Below are 11239 nucleotides of genomic sequence, written 5' to 3'. Positions count from 1 at the left end.
GCATGGTATCCTGAGTTCGTGCCTCAAGAGATTTTTCCTCTGGCCAGGGGTGTTTATAAAAGGTGAGTCACGTTTTTCATTCTGTTTCTTATTAATTTCAATGTGAATTAATCATATCTGGATGATTTTCTGCTAGTTTAACTTTGTGTACTACTGTTTCGGTTCTTTGTATCAGATTTTTCTTGGCCTCAGGTTAGCATGAGTTCTGAGCGACAGAGCAAGTTGACAGAGAAGGGGCTTCTACATGAATCTAAGGAGAATGCCATAAGTATCAGGGGTGTATTGAACTCTTACTGTATGCAGATTATGACTCGGCTTTGTTTCGTGGATCAAGTCGATCCTAGAGCTGTGCGAGTTAGATCGCAGAAGGGTGACATGACCCTAAGCAAGATTACCGCAGCATGTGCGAAGCAGCTGGGAGCTTTCCTGAAGAAATCCCCTCCTACTCCTTCAACTCTGTCGCTGACAAAGGCTGAGTTCGAAAGGGCGTGTTCTGAAGCCAACGCCGCGTGTGCCAAGCGTCAAGGGATCCCAGAGGGTAAAAAGAAGGAGGGTTCTGGCCTGGCTGCAAAGTCTTCCCCTGACAAGTCCGGCTTATCACGCAGGTCTTCTCGCATCCAAGGGCGATAGTCCACGCCTTCTGATGCTCTACAAATTCAGCCTCTTCAGCAAGTGCCTTTGCCTAGAGACACCTTAGGAAAAAGAAAGGAGCGTGAGGAGTCCTTTTCCGAAGATTCGGACGACGGGAAGTGCATTTCGTCGAAGCTTTGGATCCCAAAAGGTCCTGCCCCTACTACTCAAGGATCTACTTTCGCAATCCCCAAACTTACCCCAGGGAAATTACCAACGGGGCAGGCTCTCTCGCTGTTCAAGAAACCGCGGGTTTATGCCCCCGTTGGGCATTTACCTGGGGCATCTTCTACTTCACCTGCAACTGGGTCTTCCTTGGCAGTAGGCTCAGAAGGGGTTGGCTCATGTAGAGGGTGTTTCCTCTTCTCCGTCCAAATTATCAGGAGTGGCGACTGGAGATGTAGTGCAAGGTGGCTTACCGTTGGAGGTGAAGTCACCTGCTGTCTGTGCGAAGCCGTCAGAGGCATTGCCCTCTGCTTCTGATTTGGCTGAGGGGTCTGCCATTGGCCATAAACGTGGCTCGGAGGGGAGACGCCCTTCCTCTGCCTCTCGTAAAAACAAGCTTCTAGAGGATGCCTTCGGAGATGGTTTTGAGGCTGCGGACACCACTCCTCTGCCAGTTGAGGCAAGTAAAGTCGTTGTGCCCGAAACCATCTCTGGGTGTCAGGAATCAGGGGCTGTCGAAGCGACAGGTGCTGACATTCCTAGTGCCGACGTTTCCTTATTACCGCCTACCGCTTCTGAGTCTCATCCAGGAGATGTTATTGCTATGTCCCCGAAGGATACTAACACTTTTGAATCTCCTAGCGCTTTCTTGGAGCAGCTAACATCTTCTGCCGTGCATACGCCGGTGTACCTCCCCAGTGATTTGGGTGAAGATGATAGCATATTTATACGCACTTCGAAGACGTATTCTTTTGGCGCGGGGACGGTTGCGTTGGCGTCTGATAGCATTATGGTGTCGACATTAGCAGAAGGTGGGAGGCCAGCTGCCCCCGTTGCTTCTACAGCTGCGCTTGTAGGTGGAGAAGCAAGTGACAGAGCCAGAGTTGTGTCAGAATATGGGCCTTCTGCGTCTACGGAAGTTATGGATGAAATGCTACGTATAAGTAGACCCCATCTGCCGACAGAAGCGATTGGATCCTTGAGTGGGCAGGGTGATTTGCTACAACAAGTATCAGATCACATCTGGATGGTAAGTTGATTCAAAAATCTGGGCTTGTTTATATCTCTTGATATGTATAAGATGTTATCTTTAATGGGTGTAAGTGATTTTTCACAGAGCTATGTATGCGCATCTGCTGCAAGGCGGGAATATGCGGCGGCTATGCAAAATGGTTCCAAACTGGCGGAGCAGATGGCGAAATTAGAAGAGGAACGGTCAGGGAGAAAGATGGCCGAGGCGAATCGGGGCGTGCTTGTGGAGGCCATCTAGAGGTTAGAAACAGAGCTGGCAGAGGCAAAAAAGAGGGTGACTACCATAGAGGAGAAGCTGATAAGCACTGTCGGGCTCGAAGTAGAGCGAGACAAGCTGAAAGCTGATTTGGTGGATATGACCAAAAAGTGGATGGAGAAAAGTCAATTCTGCGTTCAGTATGAAGCCCGCATGGAGAAACTTAGCAGTATGATGAACGACCTTGAAGAAGATGTTGTGTTGTTGCAGACTGATAAGGAGACCTTAGAGAAAGAGAAAAAAGAGTTGGAGCAGAGGGCAAACAGTCTTGAGGCCAGCACAACGGAGGCCAAGAAGCAGAAGCTGGAAGCTGAACTTCTTTTAGGGAAGAAGTTGAAGGAAGCAGAAGAGGCGGTAACCGAAGCGAAGAAGCAGTTGGAGGAGATGGCAGAAGTATGCGACTCTTCTTTTGTTACTGATGCATTAGAAAATTAATTGGCCCATAAAATACGTGTGTTGATTCCGTAATGTTTTTGCTTTTGCAGAGGGCAGCAGAGGCAGCGATTGAAACCACTAGGCAGCGTATTCGAGATCGGGAGATCACCGAACGCAAGCTTGCGAGGGTGGCTGAAGTAGATACTGCGAAGTACCTGGATCTGGCATTGCGTAATAAGAAGCAGACCCCAGAGGAGAAATGGGCAAAACTGTAGATGTATTGTAAGAGCGTTGATGTAAAAATAGAAGAGTATGACGTCGACAAGTATTTGAATGATCTTGGGGATTTGCAGATTTCTTATCCGCCGTGTCATCTGGAGAAGTTGAAGCTGAGGGGCGATGCGCTGGGGTCGATGTATAATGCCAACGGGGAAGCTGTTGAAGATATTGTCGCCACTGTGGCTTCTGACCAGAAGGCATCAGGATCCGTGCCTGCTGCAGAGGGTAAACCAGATGGTGAAAGAGGTGCCGTAGAATGAGCGACACACTATCGTTCTGTTCAATTCGATCATGTTTTGTTTTTGAATTAGCTTTTGTATTAACACTCTTTGGGCTCTTTAGGCCGACAATATGTAGTTGATTGTAATAGAGCAAATTATCAATACAAGTAGAACTTTGTTTCCTGTTGGTTGTCTCGGTGTGTGTACGGTAAGGGTTTGTTGTTGTTCAGGACTTAATTGAAGGTGTGATGACAGGTGTATGTCGTATGGTTTACTCGGATCAGAAGCTTCATAGACCCTTTAGACCTTTGCGTGCGAAATACAGCGAAAGATTATACAGATGGTGGGAGAGGATGCCCAGTTAAGTGCTGTGTGAGTGAGCCATCTTTGTGTTTTGGTGATGGATTGGAGCTGACAACATTGTTGTTGCAGGTGAGCACCGTGAGTGGACGAAGGTTCCCTTTTTGAGGAGAATCTTTGACAACCCACAGTGGCTTTACTCAACGTGGGCTATGGAAGAGCTTATCAGAAGTGGCATCCCGTACTACATATCATGTGAACATTATGGGCTAGGCCATCCGAAGCTAGAGAGTGCGATGGCAGAGTATATGCGTCGTATTGAGTGGGATTAAGTATGGGCAAGAAAATAGTTGTTCATAGAAAATAGATCAATTATGAAATCAGGAGTTAATATTGTCGTTAATGTAATATAACTTATAAATAACAACTTTTGATTTATTGCTATTTTTTAGTATACATCGCCTTCTGATTTCATGCTTAGCATCTGCCAATTTAAGTGACTGTACAAATATTCATTTTTATTTATTGAGAAAGGAGTTGAGCAAATATGTGTGCCCATACTTAGCATCTGCCAACCGTGATAAGTGTGTCGTACTCCTGCGATGTTGCCATTATTGTTGGGCGGCATACCTTCTTACTCGTAGGGAGTCGTTGTAGTGGTCTTGATCGGAACAGGCTCGGTCTTTGGAGACGGAAACTTTCCCATGAGGTCAAAGGGGTTAATGTGATCCAGACCGAATGTCGAGGCAGATGCAAAGAGGAGAAAATTGCGAGGCAGGTTTCTTTCCGATACAACCATACCGTGTAGTGTGGTGAGGGGTCGTTTGGGCTGCCGCGTATCCTGACAGAGGCACCCATTGTGTAGGATATGGGTGCGACTGTGGGAAAAGTCCCTCCCAGCTTTGGATTGCCAAACCAGTTGGTGTACATTGGAGAGGAATCTGAGGCATGACAGCAGACGGTTCTGCTGTGATAGTCAGGGCAGATTAGACAGCAGGAGGTGCTCCTCTTATGCGGGTAGAGGGTAGGGTTTGCAGTGCACCTCCGTTGGGCGGCCAGATCAGCGCAGTCAGGGCAGATTAGACTGCAAAATGGCTGGCCGTAGCTCCCTGTGAGCTTAGTCAAGTCAGATTAGAATGCGGTACAAAATCCAGTGAAACGTGCACGCAGAGGCGGTAGGATCGTGTACGCAGATTGTGTGTAGTGGCCTTGTTGCCACGAACTGTTGAGATTCAGCCTGGTGCCAACGTGAGGGGTGTGATCCTCGCTGTGCATTATTATTGCTCTTTGTTTATTGAAGTGTAGGTGTATGTATTGAGATTAAAGACATATGGTGTATTGCTAGGGGATGTTGGCAACTTCAAGCATTAGATAATTTTTTATTTATAGCCATTGTGGTAGGTGGTTTTTGAGTACACGTGAATAATGTTACAAAGTTAGGTGAGGGTATAATTGAGAAACCCTTTTGAGTAAAAAGTTAATTGTCACGTGTCTGACTTGGTAAAATATGGTGGACAATAATGTCAAGGAATTGTATACACGAGAGAAATTTAAAAGATCGTGAAAAAATGGAAAGTTGTTGTATTACTTTTGAATTGCACAGTACAACTATTAGCAATAATATTGCTTCAAAGACATTGAATTCCAGGTACGGGGTACGATTTTCCCACTACGTACATTTTTTAGAGTGTAAGACTCTCTGCCTAGTACTTTAATGATTTGGAAAGGCCCTTCCCAATTAGTCTCTAGCTTCTTCTTGTTGCCTGTGACCTTACGCAGAACCCAATCACCTTCTAGAAATGTGTGCAAGTGGACCCTTTTGTTGTAGTAGCGTTCTGCGACCTTTTGATAATTCTCTAGTCGTAATTGTGCCATTGTACGTGCTTCTTCCAGAAGGTCCAGGTTGTGCAGCAATTGAATGTTGTTTGTTGTTGGGTCAGATGCGATCTCTGTCCGAAGTGTAGGTAGACCGACTTCTGTTGGGATGATGACCTTTGTTCCATATACCATGGCGTAGGGAGATTCCCCCGTGGAGGATCTTTTTGTTGTCCTATAAGCCCATAATACTTTCGGCAATTCTTCTACCCACGCTCCTTTTTTGTCTTCCAAATTCTTCTTAATGTTGGCAAAGATGACTTTGTTGGAAGCCTCTGCTTGACCATTTCCCTGTGAGTAAGTGACAGAGGCAAAGCTTAGCTTGATCTTGTACGTGTCGCATAGCTCTTGTACCTTCGCATTTTGGAACGGAGTTCCATTGTCCACGACTATCTCCCAGGGTATTCCAAATTGACATATAATATGCTTCCCGATGAAGGACATAGTGTCTGTTTTGCTGACCGTGACGTATGCCTCTGCCACAACCCATTTTGTGAAGTAGTCAGTGGCTACAAGAGCATACCATCTTCCACCAACAGCCTTAGGTAGTTCACCCACTACATCCATACCCCATTTTGTGAAAGGCCAAGGTGCAACGATGGAGTGTAAGGTTTGAGCAGGTTGATGGATGGTGGGTGCAAATCGTTGGCATTTGTCGCATTTTTTGGCATAATCCCGCGCTTCTGTCATCATGTATGGCCAGTAATACCCTGCTGTAAGTGCCTTGTGCGCCAAGCTTCGTCCCCCTATGTGATTTCCACATGCCCCCTCATGTCTTTCCTCTAATAATTTTTTAGCTTCTGATGGGTGCAAACACCGTAGGTATGGGCCGTTGAAGGATTTTCGGTACAACGTCCCATTAATCATGGAATAGCGTTGTGCCCGAAGGCGCAGAAGCTTTGCATCTTTCGGATTAGGTGGGAGCTCGGAGGTGGTCAAGTATTTTATGATCGGATCTATCCAGCATTCAGGTTCTGATGAGGTTGAATAGACTTCCCTGTCTTTGCTTGATCGGCTTCTAGATATGGAGGACTGGCGCGTGCATCCTCCCGCAGAAGCTAATTTGGCAAGGGCGTCGGCCTTCTGATTTTGCTCCCTGGGTACTTGTATGAGTTCGAACTGACGAAAATGCGATCGTAAGTCAGTTACCTTCTGCAGAAGGCTAGCCAGATGAGGTGCTTTGGTATCGAAATTTCTAGCCACTTGCTCTATCATAAGCTGCGAGTCGCCTCTGACGTTCAGACATTGGATTCTCATTTCTCGTGCGAGTTCCAAACCATAGATTAGTGCCTCATATTCTGCTTCATTATTCGTTGTGGATTGCTCTAAATGAATGGCTTCTTCGATTTTGAGGCCCGAAGGAGCTTCTAATACGACGCCAATACCAGCCCCCTGGGAATTGGATGCTCCGTCAGTGTACATCGTCCACACCCATTGATCTTCTGATTCTAACAACTCTGGCAGAGCGTCAGGGGTGAACGACTGAATTTCAACCAGGAAGTCGGCGAGTACCTGTCCTTTTTTAGCTTTTCGTGGCAAATACTGAATATCGTATGTCCCTAGCTCAATGGCCCATTTAGATAGCCTTCCAGAGAGGTCGGGCTTACTCAATACCTGCTTCAATGGATAGTCCATATATACAACGATGGTGTGGCTTTCAAAATATTGTCGTAACTTCTTCTTTGCCGTAAGGAGTGCGAGTGCCAACTTTTCCATCATACTGTATCGGGTTTCAGCATCCAAGAGCATCTTGCTGCAGTAGAACACCGGCCTTTGACGATTGGCTTCTTCTCGGAAGAGGACAGAGCTTACAGCGAATTGTGAGACAGACAAATATAAGAATAAATCTTCATTAGCAATGGGGGAGCTTAATATAGGAGGAGAGCTTAAATAAGTTTTCAGTTCTTCCAATGCGTTTTTCTGCTCTGGTCCCCAGGTAGTGATGGTAGATTTCCTTATGCATTGCAAGAAGGGTTGGCAACGGTCAGACATTCGATATATGAATCGACTTAATGCTACTATTTTGCCTGTCAGAGCTTGTATGTCTCAGGCGGTTCGGGGCTCTTTGACTTGTGAGAGGGATGCAATTTGTGTTGGGTTCGCCTCGATGCCTCTCTGACTAACGACGTATCCCAAGAACTATCCAGAGGACACCCCAAAGACACATTTCGAGGGGTTTAATTTCATTTTATAAGCATCAAGGATGTCGAAACACTCAGTCAAGTCGTTTATATGTGAAGAGCCTTGTTTGGACTTGATGACCATATCGTCAATATAAACCTCCATATTTCTTCCGAGTAATGGGAAAAACAGCTTGTGCATCAGCCTCTGGTACGTTGCGCCTGTATTCTTTAGTCCGAAGGGCATAACTTTGTAGCAATATAAACCACCCTCTGTTATGAAAGCCGTATGAATTCGATCCTCTGATTTCATGGGGATCTGATTGTATCCGGAGTAAGCGTCAAGGAAGCTCATCCTTTCATATCCTGCCGTGGCGTCTATCATCTGATCGATCTTTGGTAGAGGGTAGCTATCCTTGGGACACGCTTTGTTTAAATTTGTGTAGTCTATGCACACTCTCTTTTTCCCATTCTTCTTTGGGACCACGACGGGGTTGGGAAGCCAACTGGGGTATAAGCATTCTTCGATTGCCCTTGTGCTCAGGAGCTGCTGGACCTCCTCTTGTATGACTTGATTTACCTCTGGAGCGAACCTCCTCTGCTTCTGCTTGACGGGTGGGAAGTTGTTGGAGATATTCAAGCCGTGACTCATGACAGAAGGGTCTATTCCGGGCATGTCATGTGGAGTCCAAGCAAAAATTCTCATTTTGGCCTTGAGAAATCGTATGAGGATCTGCCTCTCATCTCTAGAGAGCTTGGTACTTATCAGGACTGTTTTAGAGGGATCAGCGTCGTCTAGACCCACTTGTTCTAAGGTATCTAGTGTAACTTGGGGTTTTTCTTTGTCTTCTTCTAGATTGATTCCTTTTAGGCACGCTGGTAGGTCCTGTTGTAATTGCTATTTGTCAGGAGAGTTGTCATGGGAAGCAGAGCCAGAGCTATTTATTTCCTTTAAGGTAAGGAAGCACTTTTTGTCGTGCTTTTGGCAGCCTTTGATGTCGACGGTTTATCGCCCGTTGAGTGATTGACACCGCATCACCTGATGTAGAGTTGAGACTACCCCCTGCATCCGGTGGATCCAACTTCTCCCCATGATGGCGTTGTAGCTTGTGGTGGAGTCTATAATGAGAAAGTCTACTGGCAGGGCGCGTTCTACAGCTACTACAGTTAACCGAACGACGCCCTTTGGATAGACTCTTTGGCTATTGAATCCTAAAATGGGCATGGTGGAGGGTCGGATCTGATTCTCCTCCAGCCCCATCTTCTGGAAGGCTTCCCAGAAGAGGATATCGACCCCACTGCCCCCGTCGATCAGAACTCTGTCTAGCTGGCAATGGTCAACTTGTAGGGAAATGACGAGTGGATCATCATGGGGTAGGTGGACGCCCTTCAGGTCATCTTCGGTGAAGGTGATAGCAGAGGCTGGGTAGCTTCTGTCTTCTGAAGTGACGAGATTGACCACGTGGCCTAATGATTTGTATTGCTTCACTCGTTCTTCCATCCTTTTATGGATTTTAGTGGCATGCTCTTGATTATCAGTGGGTTCTACGATCCCGTGGATCATAGGGACTTGCTTAAGAGGCTCCTGGGTGCTGTCATAGGCTGTGTGCACGGGGTCTGACGCCTGCGGAGTAGGGGCAGAAGCTGGGTTTTGCCGCGAGACGCCTGGTCTGCCTGTCTCCTTGATGTATTGGGAAAGCCGCCCACTTCTCATGAGGGCTTGGATCTGATTGTTCAAATTGTGGCATTCAGCGATCGTATGACCGTGATCTTTGTGGAAGAGACAGTATCTGCTTTTATCCCTTCTGTCAGATGGAGTGGTAATTTTGTAGGGCTCTCGCCAGATAGGTCTATCTTTATTTTCTTCATAAATGACTTCTTGCGGGACGGTGTATTCGAAGGATGGGTATCGTGATGGCTGTCGATCCTGTCTTGGCCTTTTTCCTTCCTTCGTATGATTTGTTTGGTTTCGTTTCCTCTTGTCATCCCTGACAGGTGGTGGAGGGTTATTTGTTGGCGGAGCAGAGATGAGTGCAGTCTTCTTCTGTGCACGTTCTCGAAATTCTAATACCCTGAAGACGCCCTCGGCTCGGATTTGCACGTCTGCCATATCGTATGGTGGCGTCATGGTGAGATTCTCATGTAAGAGTGACCCCACCTGCAGGCTTTTGACGAAGAGATTTGCTGCGGTGAGTGGGTCGACGTCGTGGATTTGATGCACGAGGTCAATGAAACGCTGTAAGTATGCTTTCGGATGTTCATTCTCCCCCTGTTCAATTCGATAGAGATCGGCCATTGTTCTGGGCGCCTCTCGGTTCGCGCTGTACTGCTGTAAGAAGGTCCGTCGGAGATCACTAAAATTGTTCAGTGACCCGGGTTTTAACTATCGGAACCATAACAGAGCTGGCCCGGAGAAAGTCGTTGAAAAGACTTTACATTGTATGGCTTCGTTATTAGCTTCTAATGCCATCTTCTGTTGAAATTGAAATAAGTGGTTTAGTGGGTCTCCCTTTCCATTGAACGCAGGCAGGGAAGGGATGACGAAGTCCCGAGGCTTTGGCTCATTCTGAATCCATTCCGAGAAAGGCGATTTCTCAGTGGTTCTTGATACTAGATCCAAATGTTCGATGGCGTAGGCGGATCGCCCATCTGAGAACTTCTGCATCATTTCCCTCATCATGTCTTCTTTCCAGCTGTCCAAGAAACGGATCGAGGGAACGCGACCTTCAGAGGGAGAATCGTGTGCGACTTGAGGTGTGGTGCGTTGGGGCCGGACTTCGGCTGCTGGCTGGGCGGGTCTCGTGGGTTCTGCTTTTGCCCACCCATGCATGTCAGAGGTTGGGGCTTGTCGCTCTTCGGCCCCGGAGGATGGCGGGATGCCTTGAGATCACCCGTTACCTGGGTTCATGTTTTGATGTGGGGAATTAACACGGTCGACTAGAACGTCAGATCTGTTAGAATCAAGATTCTCGTGGGCTTGGGTGTTGCGAGTCGTATCAGCGGACCTGCGCAGCTCAGCAATCTTGGCTTCGAGCCTAGCTTGGGCTTTGGTTAAAGTCTTGATTGCTTCGTCGGACCGCTGCTGGCTCGCCTCCAATAGACGACACATTCTTTCGATCTGGTCGCTCATGTCCGCCGGAGGGACGCTTTGTGCGACTGGGCCCGAAACTCCGTTGCCTTTTGGTGGCATGATGTCTAGGTTCGTAGTAGATCTTGATTTCTTGGTTCGACGACGTGGCTAAGGCCGATATGTTTATCGTTCCCACAGACGACGCCAATTTTTGGGGCAACAATTTGTCTTTCTATATCTGGAAGTAAAAACCCAACGATGAATGAAAACTTGCTTCTACTCCGGTGATGAAATCTGCCTTTGACTCGTCGGGATCACCTGCAAGAAAGACACTCCGATGCTTAAGTCAGTTCCCAGTTCGATCCCTTTCTCCTCTCAAAATCTCATATTTATAGGATGAAATATACAAAGCAGTTAGTTGGTTCAAGTGAACCCTGAAAAGAGGAAAAGAGAATAACTGAATTTCCCTCCAAAAATACCGACTTTTAAAATGTCTCGCCCAGGGGTCAGAGGTGCAGATTGCCTCTGACCCACGGCTTCTGCCTTCGGAAACTCTCACTATCAAAAACTCTGTTTTGAATATTTGATAAATGAGGTAAGTGTTTTCGGGCCGAACATTTTGGGCCCAACACTCATAAACTTAATTTCATTCCTTTTTTCTTTCTCTCGATGCTTGGTTCTATTTCTTTAGATTCCTCCATGTTTGCAATATAGAGTTATTCTTCGATATAATTTAAAGAATATATTTTTTATTTTCCCTTTGATCTTGGTTTTATTATTTCTTGATATTCTTCCACATAGATATGTTTACAAAATATTTATCATAAATGTAATTGAATCTAGAGAAATCATCATTGTGTAAATTAATTATATATGATTTGAAGTCGTTCTTCAATATTGATTCTAAGGTATATTT

General features: G+C 46.4%; 2 protein-coding genes across 2 annotated transcripts; both read right to left on the bottom strand.

Annotated features, from left to right (window-relative positions):
• Nucleotides 1–3706: 3706 nt before the first annotated feature.
• Nucleotides 3707–7125, bottom strand: LOC133791667 (uncharacterized). The gene is made up of 2 exons (XM_062229586.1): nucleotides 4936–7125; nucleotides 3707–3742 (listed from the first exon to the last, which is right to left on the bottom strand). The coding sequence occupies exons 1-2, from the start codon at nucleotides 7123–7125 to the stop codon at nucleotides 3707–3709; spliced, it is 2226 nt and encodes a 741-aa protein (XP_062085570.1).
• Nucleotides 7126–7272: 147 nt separating this feature from the next.
• Nucleotides 7273–9549, bottom strand: LOC133791666 (uncharacterized). Its single transcript, XM_062229585.1, has 2 exons — nucleotides 8293–9549; nucleotides 7273–8139 (listed from the first exon to the last, which is right to left on the bottom strand). The coding sequence occupies exons 1-2, from the start codon at nucleotides 9547–9549 to the stop codon at nucleotides 7273–7275; spliced, it is 2124 nt and encodes a 707-aa protein (XP_062085569.1).
• Between the last annotated feature and the right edge of the window lie 1690 nt (nucleotides 9550–11239).

Source organism: Humulus lupulus, chromosome 7 (assembly GCF_963169125.1).
Source record: "Humulus lupulus chromosome 7, drHumLupu1.1, whole genome shotgun sequence".
Lineage (NCBI taxonomy): Eukaryota > Viridiplantae > Streptophyta > Magnoliopsida > Rosales > Cannabaceae > Humulus > Humulus lupulus.
Note: the sequence above shows the minus strand (reverse complement) of the source record. Positions and strands in the feature narration are given on the sequence as shown.